Here is a 16,401-nt window from a genome sequence, read left to right as displayed (position 1 = left end):
ATAACAATCTCCATTTTTACTGTAGAGAAACCCCAGAGAGGAACAAGCAAGTGTCCTGGATCGCTATGTTAGTGTATACAAAATCTCCATCATCCCAGGGAAAAATCTAGTGTTCTCTCTCACGACTTTAGAGGGAGCTTAAATGACTCAAGCACAGAACTAGCTTTTTACAATTATGTTTGATGACATGATACTCTGTATAAACTAGCAACCATACAGTCAGTATTCTTAATATTAGGCAAAACCAAACACACAGGTGAATGAAAAGACAACATATAAATGATAACAAAACTTCTTTCCAGCTCACAAGAATGAAGAGTACCCTAACTACTGCCAATAGATGACATGAAGGTGTGATCTGACTTTCTGTCCATTATTATTGTGGGGTTTTGGACTTTTGCTTCATTCTAAACCAGGAAGATAAACCCCAAAACTCAAGTATCTGGGGAAATGAAGTTTCAGATTTTGTTTTAGAATGTAGCGTTTCCAATCTGATCTGTTTAAAGTACCATCAGTTTAGCTGTGCATAGCAGTTAAGTTGAGAGACATGATCTACATTTCAGGGTTTCGAGGATCACCTGCTGTGGAGCAGCCTTGCCATTCTGGTACTCCATGGCTTCACGACTCTGAACTAGTTTACCTTCTCAGGCTTTCCCTATCCTGATTATGATCGATTTCCTAATCTGAAACACTTAAGCAATTACCTCAGAAACACTGCATTGCAGAATTGCATTCACAAGCTCTGGCAGTTTGGTGATCCTGAATCTCACAGCCTTAGTGGCTAAGCTGCTGTGTGACTCTGCTAATGTGATGATGCAGAAGAACTACAGCAGGCAAGGCTGTATTCCAAATTCAAATTCACCAGATTAATTAAATCAGTTCAGTTAAAAATATTTATGTATGTAAAATAAATCACTAATGCTAGGAGATTAACAGGATCAGAATTTCTTTCCTTGTTAGCCTGCATGTATTTCTCCAGCCTGTTTCTCAGACTTAACTTCCTTGATAGCTTTTCTCCTGTTACATAGCCATTCATATCACAGACAATATATGAGCTCTTAAATACAAAACTTAAAAAAAAAAAAAAAATAACAACAAACCTCTGGTTTTCTGCACTGCATTCCATAACAGAGGACTGTAACAACAAGGGAAGAAAAGGATAACATTGTTTTGTCACGAGAAAGCAGGACTTACACTTAGATAATGACATTATCAGAAATAAGTTGAAAAAAGTTTTCTAAATAGTAACAACAATTAGTCATCTTACCTCACTTAATTCTTGCAAGGTTTTGTTGAACTCTGAAATTCTTTAAAATAAAAAGTGACAGTCAAGGAAGATTTCTCATTATGTTTCTAAAGACAATTAGAGCAGTATTATGGAAAAAACAAGCAATTGCCAAGGAAAAAAATCCAGTTGATTGCTGACTTTTTAAAACTATGCCGGTTCTAGTATTGCAAAAGCACTTTTCAAAGGACTGAACTTGTCAATAGTTGCCTTTTGTTAGTCACTTGACACACTAAATTTAAACCTCTGTCATCACATATTTTAACAACAATCCACTTATTTAAAGCTTACTTAAAAGAGCAAAAGATAAATCTTAATGTTGCCTTTTGGCAAGCAAGCATTAAGAACAGAATTCTAAACTTATACTCAAAGCCACAAAAGGAAAATGAGTAGGAGATACATGTTTCTTCAAAAACAAGACCTGCTGGCCAACTGTTTCTATTTGATTTTCAGAGGGAGGTTGGGAATAGCAGTAAACACAGACATTCAAACCTCTCTGGAGAGCAGTATGAATATGAGATGTGTCAGAAAGAGAAAGGTAAGCAGAACTATGGCTGGGGACACAACCTAGGCAAAAGCTTTGGTGCTTGTGGAAAGAGGAAAGAGCACATCTCAGAAAGGTTGTGAAGGAAGAAGTTATACAAAACTAAAAAAAAAACAAATACGACTCCATGAATCAATAAAACCTACAGCCATAAAAGTTCACTTAGTAATTCCTAAGAGACAGACCAAATCCTTGAAACTATGACAGACATTTATCCATGAAGAGCAAAAGCCAAACTGGCATTCTGAACAATCCATAGTTCACATCCTCAAGAATTATTGTCATCACTATTATTAAGATCATCAGCATACAAACAACAAGGCACTCAGGCCTTGTTAAACCCCAAGGAAACTGAAGGACCTAAAATGAAACCAGCAAGTTTGTTAAAACAAACTCCAGTGGTAAGTAAAACAAAACTAAGACTACTCTAACCAATATGAATTTTATGATTAAGAAAAACAGTTCACAATTCCTGAAGTTTTTTAATTCTGAAGTGCAGAAATGATGCAAAGTAGAGAGTCTGCTAACTGCATGAAAGGGTTGCTTGCTTCATCTTTTTCAAATACTGCAAAGATTTCAATCTTTATTTAAAATTACTTACCTCAGCTCTTGTAGAGTTGGCGCTGAAATTGGAATTAAGTTTGCAACTTGATCGTTGATGGTTACGTTATTAATCTGTTAGAAACAAAGATTCCACTACTAAATAAAACAAGTGATTTTTAGCATTAAAAGAAACTTAGGTTTATTTCACACATTTTAACAGTCTGAAATTCCAAAGATAAGCAGCATTCTTTCTCCTGAATACACTTCAATAGATATTTATGATGACTTTGTTGTCACAACTGAAGGAATTGGCTTATCCAGGATAGACCTAATAACATGATCTGACTTGTGAAAAATATAGGAAACAGGATAGTGATTTCACACTGTCTTATGTTGGAAAACTAGGAAACTGGCTCAGTCTGCAACACAGATCTTAAGCCAGACATGGAAAAAAACTTTCTAACTGCAATGATAGTGCAGCAATGGAACAAACTACACAACTGACATAATAGACAGAATCCTGGGAGTTAGAAATCAAGAACTGAGGTGAAACACATAGTATGAGTGATCTAAATATATCTGATCTAGCCTCAGGGCTGTACTAAGGTTTTTCTAAAGGTCCTTTACAGATCTGCATTCTTATGCTCTGGTTTCCACCATTACCCGTTATTTTTACATTTCAAGCAGTGAGTATCTTGATGAAAACATCATCTGACATATATGGTACTTTACACCACCAAAGAAATATTCTGCTAAAAAGCGAGACAGTTTCAATAGACAGGAAACCTATTTTTTCTACTAGCTGTGAGCATAAAGTTAATATGCTTTTGGGATACTCAGGCCTACCCCTGCCCAAAGTCAGTGCTCAGTGTGCTCCTGTGCAGTAGCTCTCTGTGGCAATTTTGCTGACTACCCTCAGGCTTGCAGAGGTTGGTGTGTGAAATCTCAGACTGAGTGTAGACAGGGACAGGTAGGAGAAATGTGCAAGGACTGCTAACAAGCTAATGTCCTTTTCTCTTCTTTTCTTGTCTCTTATTTTCTTCAGTTTTCCATTTACAACAACTAAATACTCTTATCCTGCTGCACAGAATGATGCCCTTTTTAGGAGAGCCTCAACATATATTATTGTCAGGATGCAATCCAACCTAATTTATGCCCAAACTGCTAGCAGTTTGATGCCAGCCTCCTCAAGTGTCTACATTCATCACCAAAGGAAGATTCTGTATGCCTAAATTTAGACTCTTAATTAAGCAGTTCATAGTTCTCTCTCCAGACTTTCCAGGGTTACCTTCCCCTTTTCAGTGGTTATACAGAGAATAATGGCCCTTGCTGTAGGAACTTCACTTCTAAAATTTAGCCAAGTGGCAGTTGTTTAGAGAGAGTAGATCCATCTACTGCAAATATTAACTAGCACTGCAAATTGTACTTGAAGTAAAATAAAAGCATAAACAAACATCATAAGAATCATGTTAGGGTATCAGCATTTAAGTGTAGACAAAGAAACTGATTTCAACCTTCCTTACAACAAAGTTTTTATAAGAGAGAACACTTACTATTTCTACATTTAGTGATGTGTTACGTTCTTCTCTTGCCTGAAGTTTTACCTTGCCCACATAGAACACTAAAACCAAAAGGCAAAACAGTTGAAGAAAATCAAAACTTAACATGATGCAACTTTACTTGATGTAAATAATTTGAGAATTAAAAAAAAATCACTGTCTTTTGTTAAAATGCAAGGGAAACAAGAATACTTAAACTAGTTTCTCTGATCATTCACTATTTTTGCAACTGTTTTTCCATTTCTTCAATTACAATTTCCACATATGAATTAGTCTTAGTTTCATTGTTTTCCACATATTCATTTTTGCAGGCTATTTCTAAATTCTCCCTAGTTCTTTTTTTTTTCCCCTATACAATTCCAAATCCAGTTATGAGCATAAAATGTGAATACATTTTATACACACAGAATTGCATTTGACATTGTATACACTAATAGCATACTGTTCTCTTCTTTTCTCAGGTCTGTAATTCTATATACTTTGATAATAAAAACAAGATCAGAAATCTTATAGACTGAACAGTACTTTTAAATTAAAAAACATGTTTTATATTAATTTTAAAAAAGCTACACACAAACTCTCAAATTAGCAATAAAATTTAATAGAGAGCTAGTTTTTATATAGTAACTAAAGGTTGCCTCGTTACTCAGAATAGAAAATAGTTGAACACGACTTTTATAAGAAGAGTGGAAAAAGAAAATCACTGACCTGAAAAATTGCAGACAGATGATGTGTTGCATAAAATGGTTTCTCCTGCTATATTTTTTGGGGAAAAAAGATCTAGTCAGTAGAAGAGTTGAACTTAAAAACCCAGTACTGGCAAACACACATATTTAGAATAATTTCCTTGTCTTAAATGTAAAGGTCTTAACATTTCATATACTGTCTAGGCTTCACTTCTCTAAGTGAAGTCTCTCATTATCTAAGACATGGTGTTCAGAATGAGACACACTGGCTTTGATTAGTTGATTTTGAAGAATTTTCTGTAAGAGTTTCCACAGAATTTCTACACACAAGTGGTATATGCTTTTTTTTTAAAGCCAGCTTGGTGGAAAGCAAAGTAGCATTTAGCCACATTAGAATATAGTTCTATCTAATACACTATGCAACATACTTAAATAAGTTAATATGTAGGTAGGACTGTGCTCTAGTGGCAATACACATCTGCTTTTTAGCAATCATGTTGTGTGGCTATTTCCAAACTTAACATTAGGAACTAACTCTAATGAACACAACTGAGATAGTCAAGTCCTGAACTCTCACTGCAACTTTCTAGGTGAAAGCAAGTTGTGATGTAAAGGGCTCTTTGTCGAGATTATCAAAAATAAGCTGATATTTGTAAAAACCACTGAGACAGTAAACTCTTCCTGTACAATCAAGATATAATAGAAATCAGCATAAGTCCCTCAAGTATTAGAGTATTCAAATGTTAGGTAGCATGTTATCTGTTTCTGAGGATCCTACTACAGCTAATTATGATGGAACTAAAACTATTCCACCTGATAGAATTTGAACTATGATGCTACAAAACATGTATTCTTTCATCTAACAGAATATGCTTTTAGTTAGTTACAATAAGCCTTAGGCTACCACCAAACACTACCTATACTGCAAAGAAATAACACTGATCCAAATCAAGTGTATCGTAAACAGATGGTTCTGTTGTATAAAACCAAAGTAAAGGACCAGAAAGGTATCTGCATCCAAGACAAACTCCTGCACCTGTTCACAGAAACAATGTGGCAGCATAATTTCCTTTCCTTAAACGGATTACTTAATTACATTGAGGAACAGCAAAATGGTTCAAATTAAGCACCATATTTTGGAATGAGAATATAGATTGGCCTCCATTAACAGAAAACAAATGCTGTTTTCTCTGTTGTTATCATTACCTAGTACCAAATAAGATGGGAAATTTTTCTATCTTTTTTTTAACCCTTTCTGTGGCCCAAACATTTGCCTGTCATAGCCCGTTATTTCTTCAATTTTATCACCATCAACAGCCATCAGAGGGTATGGACTGCAAGCTGCTAGCAATATGCAAAATACTAGAAAAAAAATTATTAGCAATATAAATTTGCTTTCACTTTTGTATTGTCAGTTGTCAGTAAACTAGTATAATCACTTTTATTTTTAAAAATCCTTAAAGAAATAAAACATTCATAAATAACTAAATTTGTCCAAATTAATTATATGAAGAAGAAGAATATTTATAAAAACCCAACACACAAACAGGAGCACCACAAAAATAAACAGTAAGGTCAGCCTGGTTATGTTTGCACAGCACCTCCTAGTCTTGCTCAGGATCTTTACAAGCCACTAAAACGCACAAAATCAAATAAGCTACATGAGGATAAAAAGCTGATCAGAAGTCGCTACAGCTTCCAATCCTCAAAGATCATCAGATGATAATGGTTGCAAATTTCTTGCAGGTCATGTTCACACAGTGAAATTACATTTGCCAGTATGGCTCCAAGTCAATTGTTTTACCACCTACTCTAATTCAGTGCTAACATATTCTGGTTGGTCTGCTAGACTCCTATACAGATAATAAAAAATTTAACTCAGCCTACACCTATAGACTGTATCTGCCCTGAGAACATCATGTCTGGGCTCAGTCTGCTTCAATCTATTTAAAAGCATGAGAATTTAGTTTTTATTATAGTGAACATAGCTTCTGAGACTGCTTCTTACATCTTTGTGCCGCTTGACACTGCTGCTCTGACTTACAAGATAAGCAAACCTTTCCGTATGCGGCTGTCTAGGTAAGCACAAGCAATTCTGAGAAGGATAAAAGAGTATCAGTGGATCATTGATAATCTACGACTCCTACCTGGTGTTATGGTGGGGTAATAGTCAGTGATGTTAAGAGTTTCTGTTGAAAAGAAAAAATAAAATAAACGTTTTAAAATTAAGTTTTCACATTTTAATTTAAACAGACCATGAAATACAGATCATAAAAAGAAGGTTCCCAATTTCCACTTTGTCTTCCCAAAAGTGTAAATACATGACCTTTTGTAAGGGAATTAAGTTACTTTCTGCGTGGGAAAGGAAAAAGCTCTGTTCTGAGAAAGATCCACCCAATCAAATATTTATATCCACCTCTGAGCCAGTTACTCTAGCCTCTCTGTTATTCCGTTGAAAAAGAGTTGCTTTTAAGGCATGATTCCCATTTGACCTACATGGATACTTCAGTGTAAAATGAGTCACAGTATAAAAATGTCTCTTTCTCCCCAGCAGCTATGAAGAATAGCAGGGCATCTAGCTCAGATACAGACGTGCAGGCATCTGTACTGATAGGGGGTGAATCTACTCCTTGTCTTCAAATGTACACATCAGGAAAAAAGGTGTAGCCAGTTCTCCTGAAGGAGACATTACTGATCCTATTTGGCAACTCGCTGCAAGAACATATATCATGCCAGCGTCTTTAAGAAATGCTGTATAGATTTGAGTTTTGCAAAATATTTTAAATACTATCACAAAATATAGAAAACATTCTATCTATGTATATATGCCCCAAACCTCCACACTTGCTAGAAGTAAATATGCCCAGTTTGGGTTTTGGTAAGCAATGCAACATTTCACCTAAAAAAGAAAGGCTAATGGCTTACTGTTAGTATAACGCACTTCAAAACCCTATTACCCATGGAGACTTAAAATACAGATTGGAGACAAATACAATTTAAATATAATGTAAGAAAAGAATTTGGACTAAACAAAACCCATTTGAGGAAAAAAAAAAAAGAATAGCAAACTTTTATGAATGCATCACATGTTCTCTTTCAGATATGACTACCCTCATACTAATTCTCACCTGCAGTTTTTGTAGTATCATCTGATGACATCTCTGAAGAAGAAAAATTAGTAATGGTAAAAACAATAAAAATAAAAATCTAAAATCTAAAAAATCTAAATCTAGTAAAATCTAAATCTAAAAAATCCTAAATCTAAATCTAACTAAATTAGAATAAGAGAAATATTAATAAAATCTTGCCTGAGGGACTAATAGGATAGGTGATAAAAGTAACAATAGAGGATTCTGGAACAACAACAACAAAAAAGATAAACAGAAAAGGTATTAATGTAATTTTTATTTCTGTGAATTTTGGAGAAAGAAGGTTAAGCATGCAACAATTCCATCAGGAACTGAATTTTAATGATCAAAGTTCCTTTTTGGGAACAACTTTAGATCTCATTAAGAACTTTAATTCAAAAATCTGAGTAGGTATCTGAATACAAATAGCTGGTAATCAAGTTCCTTTAGGTAATTTCCTTTTACTGGTTTCATTCTTTTGTAAGAGGTTGATGAATTTCCCCTATACAACTGCTCAGCCCTAAGGCCCTTTTTGTGCATGAACTAACACTCACAAGCAGAGATGACACACTTGGCTTGGCAAACTGTTTCTCCAAAAAAGCTATTTTTGCCAGAAACTGTATATAAATACAGTGGGGGAAGGGAAGGGAAGGGAAGGGAAGGGAAGGGAAGGGAAGGGAAGGGAAGGGAAGGGAAGGGAAGGGAAGGGAAGGGAAGGGAAGGGAAGGGAAGGGAAGGGAAGGGAAGGGAAGGGAAGGGAAGGGAAGGGAAGGGAAGGGAAGGGAAGGGAAGGGAAGGGAAGGGAAGGGAAGGGAAGGGAAGGGAAGGGAAGGGAAGGGAAGGGAAGGGAAGGGAAGGGAAGGGAAGGGAAGGGAAGGGAAGGGAAGGGAAGGGAAGTTTAAAGGTTGCTCAGAAAATAAATGCAGAGTAAGCACATTTTAAGTGTCAGCGCAGCAATGTGAAGTAGTTTGAGGACCACTTTGCATCACTCCAATACGACAACTTAGTGACTTTTTAAAAACAGGTCAGAGCAGCTTCATAACAGCCAAACATTATGCTTTCAAAATTTCACTGCTGAAAGCATCACTGCCATCGCTAAAATTAGTATCTTAAATATAATTAAAAAAACAAGTTGTCTACTTTGCATAGAGATAGCTGCACATCAAGAGAAAAAGAAATCTACTTGGTAAGGGAAAGGGAGCTTTTCTTTTTATATATTTCCATCAAATTACCCATTTAGAGCCTTTTCAGAAGTGCCTTCTTAATTCCATACCCAGAATAAAGCTAAGCATATTCTGTTTCTAACTGATAGTCCTGAAGACAAATGATTTTCTACAGCAACTTAAAAGCTGCCAAAATATGTGAAATCAGAGTGAAAGCTAAATGCTGACTTCATCTGCATTATTTCGCTTGGTGCAACAAATATTGAATTGTCTGCAGTTGTTAAAGATGAACCATTCCCAGAGAATGACTGTATCTGTAAAAGAACAAAAGTGTATGTGTTCTTGTGCCTGTGTTACTTCTTTTCTCTAGAGCACAGTATGTCAGCATACATTAACCAAGAAGGCAATTGACTCTTCCCGTGTGTATACAGCCTTTGTTTTTTCCATGTTTTTTTTTTTTTTTTTTTTTCTGTTAAAAATAGATGTCATTGATGTTCATCACCTCTGGTTCTGCAAGTTAAATGACATACACACATCGAGGCCCTGGGCAACCTGCTCTAGTGGGTGGCATCCCTGCCCATGGCAGGGGGTTGGAACTAGATGATCTTTAAGGTCTCTTCCAACCCAAACCATTCTGTGATTCTATGAGCTACTAGGGTGGGAGGAGATGTATGGGAGCTGGAGTCCCTACAGTGTTCCCCCTCTGTCATCTCTGCAGACTGTTCACTGTTCAGGTTACTGAACAAAAGGCTCCTGATCAAGCAATTTTCACCTACGTCATCCTCAGTGATCACTGACAAAATCCATGAATGATCCTACAAGTTACGCTATTTCAATACAAAGTCAAATGTAGAAAATGAAGACAAAAAATTTAAAATGAAAACACTGATGAAATAAAAAATAAAAACACTGTTGTAATTCATTTACACTACAATTCTTCTGCATTACTTCACATAAAAGCAGCAAGGAATTCATCTAGTGGGAAATAACAGACACTGTAGTATAGCAAAATCCTGATTTTCTTACCAGAACTGGTTGTTGCAGCTGATTCTCCTGAATGTAGAACTTTTGTTTAAGATGTAAAAAAAAAAAAAAAAAAAAAAAAAAAAAAGAATATAGATTAATAAATGATGTTTCAGACACACACACAACCATGCTCAGCAGCCTTTCCACATATTATCTAAGTTAACTGCATTCACCAGAAGAGGGCGACACCTGCTTATCAAAAGAACATTTCCAGATTTGGAAAAAACATGGACATAAAAATCTTTGATTAGATAACCTTACAACTTTTATGAATTTAAATAAAATTCTAATAAAGATTATTTATTTCCAGTAAATACTGGACATTTTGCATTGTATAATGTTAAGAAAACAAAGATCGTTTTCCCAAGATACATGAAAATTGACAGCTAGCCTGAAAGCCACAGGCCTACCCTGAGTGTCTTGTCAATTCTGGAAATGAGAATCAAACGTATACAACAAGATCACTGGACTTGGCTTATGAAGAACTCATCTCAGATTCTGCATAATAACACTGAGACTTGCCATTTAAATTTGATCCCATACATACCCATTCTCTTTTCTATCCGGCAACAAGCAGCACTACAAAAAAATAATTCTTTTCAGGTTTGAACCTCTGATCTTGATAGGAGCCAGCCAACTATTTATATAGCAAACACTAGCTACCAAATCTTTGATGTTGTTACAGTCAGCATTCGGATCAAAAAGAAATCAGGTAATTTGATATCTGGTTCACACAGTAACTTCAAAGCTCTTTCATTCACTGAATGATTTTTGAGGGTGCCATGGGGAAGTACAATCACAGTAGTCACAGAAATATAATATAAAGAGCAGCTGGCTACAAATAGAATCACAGAATGTTTTAGGTTCATAGGGACCTTGAAGACATCTAATTCCACCCCCCAACAGGAAACACTGTTTTAAAACAAATTGTACCTAAGATATTTCAACATCTCCACAAACTCAAAAGCTATTCTGTAATGTTACTAACAAAACACTAATTACACTGTAAAACAAATACTGTTGTGGCAGAAAACAGATACTGAAGTCCTCTGTGGAAAATCAGATGTTTTTGGTTAAACGTAATAAACACAGAGCTTCTGAAATGCTAATCCCTCACATGATTCCTTGCTTAGACTTTTCTTTTGCCTTACTAAAAACTAGTAATAGCTTCTTTCCAAAGAATAAACATAAATATAATCTCTGCAATGGAAGGAGAATCAGAGTCATCTCAGTGACTTTTCTTGCAAAAATTACTGAAGCTATTTGCACCATGAAATACAAAATAAAGAGAATGATCTGGATAATTAATTTTAAAATATTTACATATTCTTAATTATCTCAATGAATTAAAAAGTCACAGCAGCAGCAATTTTCCTGCACGCTTTCTAAAATGCTACAACAATGAGAAAAAAATGACACAGAACCTTCATATACCTGTTATCTGATTTCTTTCAGGCAACATAGTAGCAGTTCCAATTAAGAAGGAAAAAGTTTTCTAGGAGCATAAGTTTATATATATAATTTATACACACACCTACAGACAGAGTTTTTTTAACACAACCATTTTATATATATTATTATGCTTGGAGTTCTGTTAAAATAACTTTTGATTACTTTTTATTTTGTGCTGTCAAAATGTTCATTTGTGTGAAAATAAATTGCTTGGAAAGTACTTGAAGTTTGTTACAGTAGAACTGAAAAGATGAGTTCCAGTTTGTGCAAACACAGCTTTACTGCACAGGCCAGTATTTCACCCGCCTTCAGTCAGTGTGACTAATCCTGCTGGTTTTATATTGACAAACCAATGCTCACCTGCAGGTCTGGTGGTTTCTTCCGTATCTGACAAGAGAATAAAAAGAACAGCCACAATTAGGTCATAGATCTAAGACTAGAGAATTTTGTAACAGTAAACAAAATTAAATAAAAAATACTCCCCTCCTCCCCCTCCTCAAAAACAAACAAACAAACACTAAAACACAAAAAGTAATAAAAGATAACAGGAGAAACCCAACATAGTCAAAACAAAGCAGAAGGCATTTAGCATATTCAGTTCTTCCCAAGAATTTCAGGGCCAGGCATTCAAATTAATGTTCAGTCTTAATAAACCAGAACAGTGTGCTAGGAACTTAAGAGAACCAAAAACAAGAAGAAAGGACAGACGTTTACACTCATCAGCAATGGGTGAAACTCACCTAGAGCACTTACTGTCAATCAGTAAAGCCTTGAGACTATTACTCATGCACTAACCATTCCTACCTATTTTGGGAGGACTGAATGCAATCCTCCTGTTTCCCAGTATGACCCCTAGTTTCTAACAGGACAAAACACCTTTGTTCATGCAGGTAAAAAGGACTATTAAGATGGGATTTTCTCTTCCAAACAGAGGCCAGAATCTCTACCTGACTTTTGTCTCCTTATAGATCTTTCCCTAAATCTACCTTCGCCTCATCAGGTAAACAGTCACTAACAAAATCATAAGAGACTATTTCTACTTAGTTAAGCAGGTCTTTGAGCTGCAGCAGGAGAATTAAAATCCCTCAACTGCTCCTGCCACTCTGGCAGACAGAATATTGCTCTAAAAAAGAAAGTGCTGAGGACAACGTCTCAGTTCATCCTGCCCTCATCAGGCTTTATCAAATAAAACTGGAGAGGTGGGTAAGACAGGGATGTTTTACTCCATACTTACGTCTAAAATACATGGAATGTACTTTGCAAGCACACTTGCATCTTGTAGATGTTCACACGCCCAAGAGCCACACCACCAAGAGCATCTAAACAACAACCAGCTAGACCAGGCTGCCAGAGCTGAAGAGGCTCAGACAGACCTCTCCTGCACAACATCCTTATCTATAAAATGGAGAGATGTAGATTTGATGGCCGGACCACTCAGAGGATAAGGAATTGGCTGGATGGTTGCATTCAAAGAGTTGCAGTCAATGGCTCCATGTCCAGGTGGAGATCAGTGATGATGAGCAGTGTCCCACACTGGGGACTGGGGACTCAGTTGGGACTGGCCCTAATTAGTATCTTTATCAGCAACAAAGACAGTGGGATTGAGTGCACCTTTAGCAAATTTGCAGATGACACCCAGCTGAGCAGGGCAGGGAAGGGATGCCATCCACAGGGACCCTGACAGGCTTGAAAGCTGGGCCTCTGCGAACCTCATGAGGTTCAACAAGGCCAAGTGCAGGGTCCTGGACCTGGGTAGGGGCAATCTCAAACATGAATATGAGTTGGGAGGAGAATGGATGGAGAGCAGCCCTGAGGAAGAGGACTTCTGAGGTTTGGTGGATGAAATACTGAATATGAGCCAGCAATGTGCGCTTGCAGCCCAGGCTAAGGAATCCACCTCTTGAAGTATGAAGCATCTGACAGGACACCACACTGTTTCTGCCCACTAAAAAAATTAATCTACCCGGGGAATCTGACCTTAAGGTCATTCTCAGATACTTTTGAGCAGTTCGTGCAGATATACTCACTGCAGACACACTGCTTTTCCCATCCTCTACATCCCTTCAACCCATTTTGTGAATTTTGAGAGTACAAGTAGTATCCTGAGGTAGATAAGAAACCTTGCTCAATGACACATTTAGTACCGTAGGTTAGTCAGTAAGAAGACAGCAACGTCTAAAAACACCAAAAGCATGTAGTCATAAATTCAACAGCAAGGGGAACAAAACAAGCTAAAGACAAGCCATGAATCTGGAGCTGGCAAACACAGCAAGTGATGGTGGCATGCATAGCTGTGGAGCACTTTTTCCTGGATCAGATATCTAATCACGACTTTCTTACATCACAGCATTCACATGCCTATTGTTGTTAGAAATTATCTGTAAGAAAGAGACTTTTCACTGACCAAGGTGCAGCAGTAGGTTCACTAACCAAGTATTTGATCAGAATCACCTTTGCATACAGAAAGGTGCGAGAAGGAGAGGCTGTCATACATGATTCAATTCCACTTACATTTGTCAACCCTGCTCCTCTGTTGTATTAAGAGCTAGAAAAGAATGTGAATACAGTTTATTTGGAGAAGGATTGAAGTCCAATCCAAAATATCCCTAAAGTTGACATGCAGAAAGGAAAGTAAAATAATCAAAGGTGTGCTAGCCACAAGCACACAGAACATTAATTTTCTTTGGGTTCTATGGATAAGAGCAAGAAAATCTTTACACATGAGACCTGTTTTTATTTGCCTTGTGCATTTTCATGTGCAACACTCTTTATCTGCAGCAGAATAGCCTCTCTTGCACAAGAAGGGGTGTTTCTCAAGGAAAAGGCAACTCTGTTCAATGAGATAAGCACTGGTTTCTGTTCCTACCACGCATCATTAGAAGTGAAAGCAGCAAATCCCTTACCATCTTCCTACTACTTAGCACTGTTCTAACATAAAAAGCTGGCTACGTCAAGGTTTGCGAATCGTGTCAATGTAGGCAGAGGAAACTGCTCCAGTAGTATGAAACCAGTTCAACAACTCTTGCCATTGCTCCACACCGCAGCTGTAAAAAGCTTACCTGGGAACCAGAATTCCTTGCACAGTAACAACCTTCATTTCCCATAATGACTTCTTAAGACAATGGGAATCAGCGCAGCCTTAGCAGCTCTGGTCTGTTAGGACACTAAATCCACCAGTAGTACTTAAGGCTAGGTCCACAAACCAACGTAGCTCTGACAGCACCAAACCTGTGAGCATTAGGACCTCTGAACTTCATCTCTACTTTAGGCATTGTAGACATCCCCAGGAGAGAGGCATTTCAGGGCAACGTTCACAACAGCCTGTAACCTGTAGTCCTTTTTGGAGATGAAGTGTCTACCTTTGGGTTACAGGTCCCAAATCTAGTTAATATATACATATATAAATATATGTGCGTGTATATATATATATATCTACAGCATTCCTTAGCATGAGAGATCATAGCTATCAGTGTACTGGCTCCTTTAGGATGGGACAGTCTCTGCATGTCCCCCTGAGCTTTTTGCCAAACAATGCAAAACTCACAAATGAATTCAGCCAAAGAGAAAGAAAGAGAGAAGAAGGCTTTGTAACCAGTGGTCAAGATGGAAAGGGCAAGATTTGGGTTCTGATCCCTGCACCAAAGGCATGGTCACTTACAGCAGCCCTTTGTTCAGTAACTTTTAGAAATAGGATACAGAGAAAGCCCTTAAATCATGAGCAGTGTAAAATCATCCACCTACAAAAGGGAGAGTGAAAAATATCCTTTTCTCCTCCCTACATTAACCTACCTTATGGTCAGTACACTCCTCCTTTAAATTTTTGGAAAGGCAACACCCTCTCTGATTCACCTGTCTTCAGGCAGCCCCCTCTGCCAGGAGGAGCTCAGTTTTTCCAGGGTGGAGGAGTGAGAAGCAGCTAGAACCTGGCTGCAGATAACATTCTGCGAGTACTAACCTACTGGCAGCTGCTTACTGCTCCCCTATCTCAGGGAAACGGTGTTCCTGCTGACTAATATTGTTTCACCTAACATTTCATTATCTCCTTTAAACTTTTGCAGAAACCATTCTTTGAGCAAACCGGTAACAGCAACTTGAGTGTCTTTGTAGAAGAAGGAGAAGAGAATCTGAGCTGTCAGGAACCACAGCCTGCACCTGGACACTTGCTGTGCCTTCAACAAGGGCTGGGGACGGCAGAGCAGAGCACGAAGGGTCACCTATGCTGACCTACGCCTCTCAGGAAACCTTGTGAGAGATTGTAAGAGACCATTCTTTCCCTCAGGTCCATATTCCTACCTGAAATAGGCACTGAACTCTTCCTCAGCAGCAACAGACCTGGACAGCTGTAGAAGCATGGATCGTATCGCTGGCAGAAACACGTCTACATCTACGGACTTCAGTGTTCTGGGGCCTAGCTGGCAGGTTTATGAAATAAAATACCTAGAATTTTATGTGGATTAAATGAAAAGCATGCCAGAAATGAGAACAGCTTATACCATCTCTCAGGACTATTATTCCAAACCAAAGGCATGTCAGATTTCACAAGGAGATCATGGGCGGAATGCGAATGGAAGGGCACCAAGAAACACCTTGGAGGCTAAGCAGTAATGTCTCCCCAGGCTGACACCACAGAATGGCATTAGATGACCAAGACTATGTATTTCTGAGACCATCAGTTTTTGACTTACAAATACACACCAAGATACCAGGAATTGGTAAAAATTAGATTCTTGAACCAAGAAGTGGTAGCAAACTTAGTGCTGAAAGTTTTTCCACTGACAGATTCCATTGATTCAGGCAGGGAAAATGATTTGCATTGCAAATTCCGATCAGAAATGGGAATGCCAAAATTAAAGTTTTTGTTTTGAACAGATATATCGGATCCCCTTCTGGCTCAAAAAAAAAAAAAGTAATTCAAGACATTGTACAATGAAAAGTGAATTCCATGCTGCATTTTTAATCCTTTCCAAACCCTCTTCTAAACATTCTCACAGGCAACAGCTCTCAGTACATGTGGC

The 16,401-nt window shown here is 37.5% G+C and overlaps 1 protein-coding gene across 4 annotated transcripts in view; it reads right to left on the bottom strand.

Moving 5' to 3' along the window:
- The window catches only part of ADGRG2 (adhesion G protein-coupled receptor G2), a 59,034-nt gene that overhangs the window by 19,734 nt on the left and 22,899 nt on the right, over positions 1-16,401 (bottom strand). The window contains exons 4-12 of one of the 4 annotated variants that reach the window (XM_032208079.1): positions 11,747-11,773; positions 9,935-9,973; positions 7,746-7,778; positions 6,765-6,806; positions 4,640-4,687; positions 3,926-3,993; positions 2,431-2,504; positions 1,268-1,307; positions 1,101-1,135 (exon numbers count right to left, since the gene is read on the bottom strand). In XM_032208079.1, coding sequence (XP_032063970.1) covers positions 1,101-1,135; positions 1,268-1,307; positions 2,431-2,504; positions 3,926-3,993; positions 4,640-4,687; positions 6,765-6,806; positions 7,746-7,778; positions 9,935-9,973; positions 11,747-11,773 — 406 coding nt within the window. The remainder of the gene's footprint in view (positions 1-1,100; positions 1,136-1,267; positions 1,308-2,430; positions 2,505-3,925; positions 3,994-4,639; positions 4,688-6,764; positions 6,807-7,745; positions 7,779-9,934; positions 9,974-11,746; positions 11,774-16,401) is intronic. The other 3 variants (XM_032208080.1, XM_032208081.1, XM_032208082.1) reach the window with 3 other exon arrangements.

The sequence above is a fragment of the Aythya fuligula genome, chromosome 1 (assembly GCF_009819795.1).
Source record: "Aythya fuligula isolate bAytFul2 chromosome 1, bAytFul2.pri, whole genome shotgun sequence".
Classification (NCBI taxonomy): Eukaryota; Metazoa; Chordata; class Aves; order Anseriformes; family Anatidae; genus Aythya; species Aythya fuligula.
The sequence above is the reverse complement of the archived record's forward strand: the minus strand, read 5'-3'. Positions and strand labels throughout refer to the sequence as shown.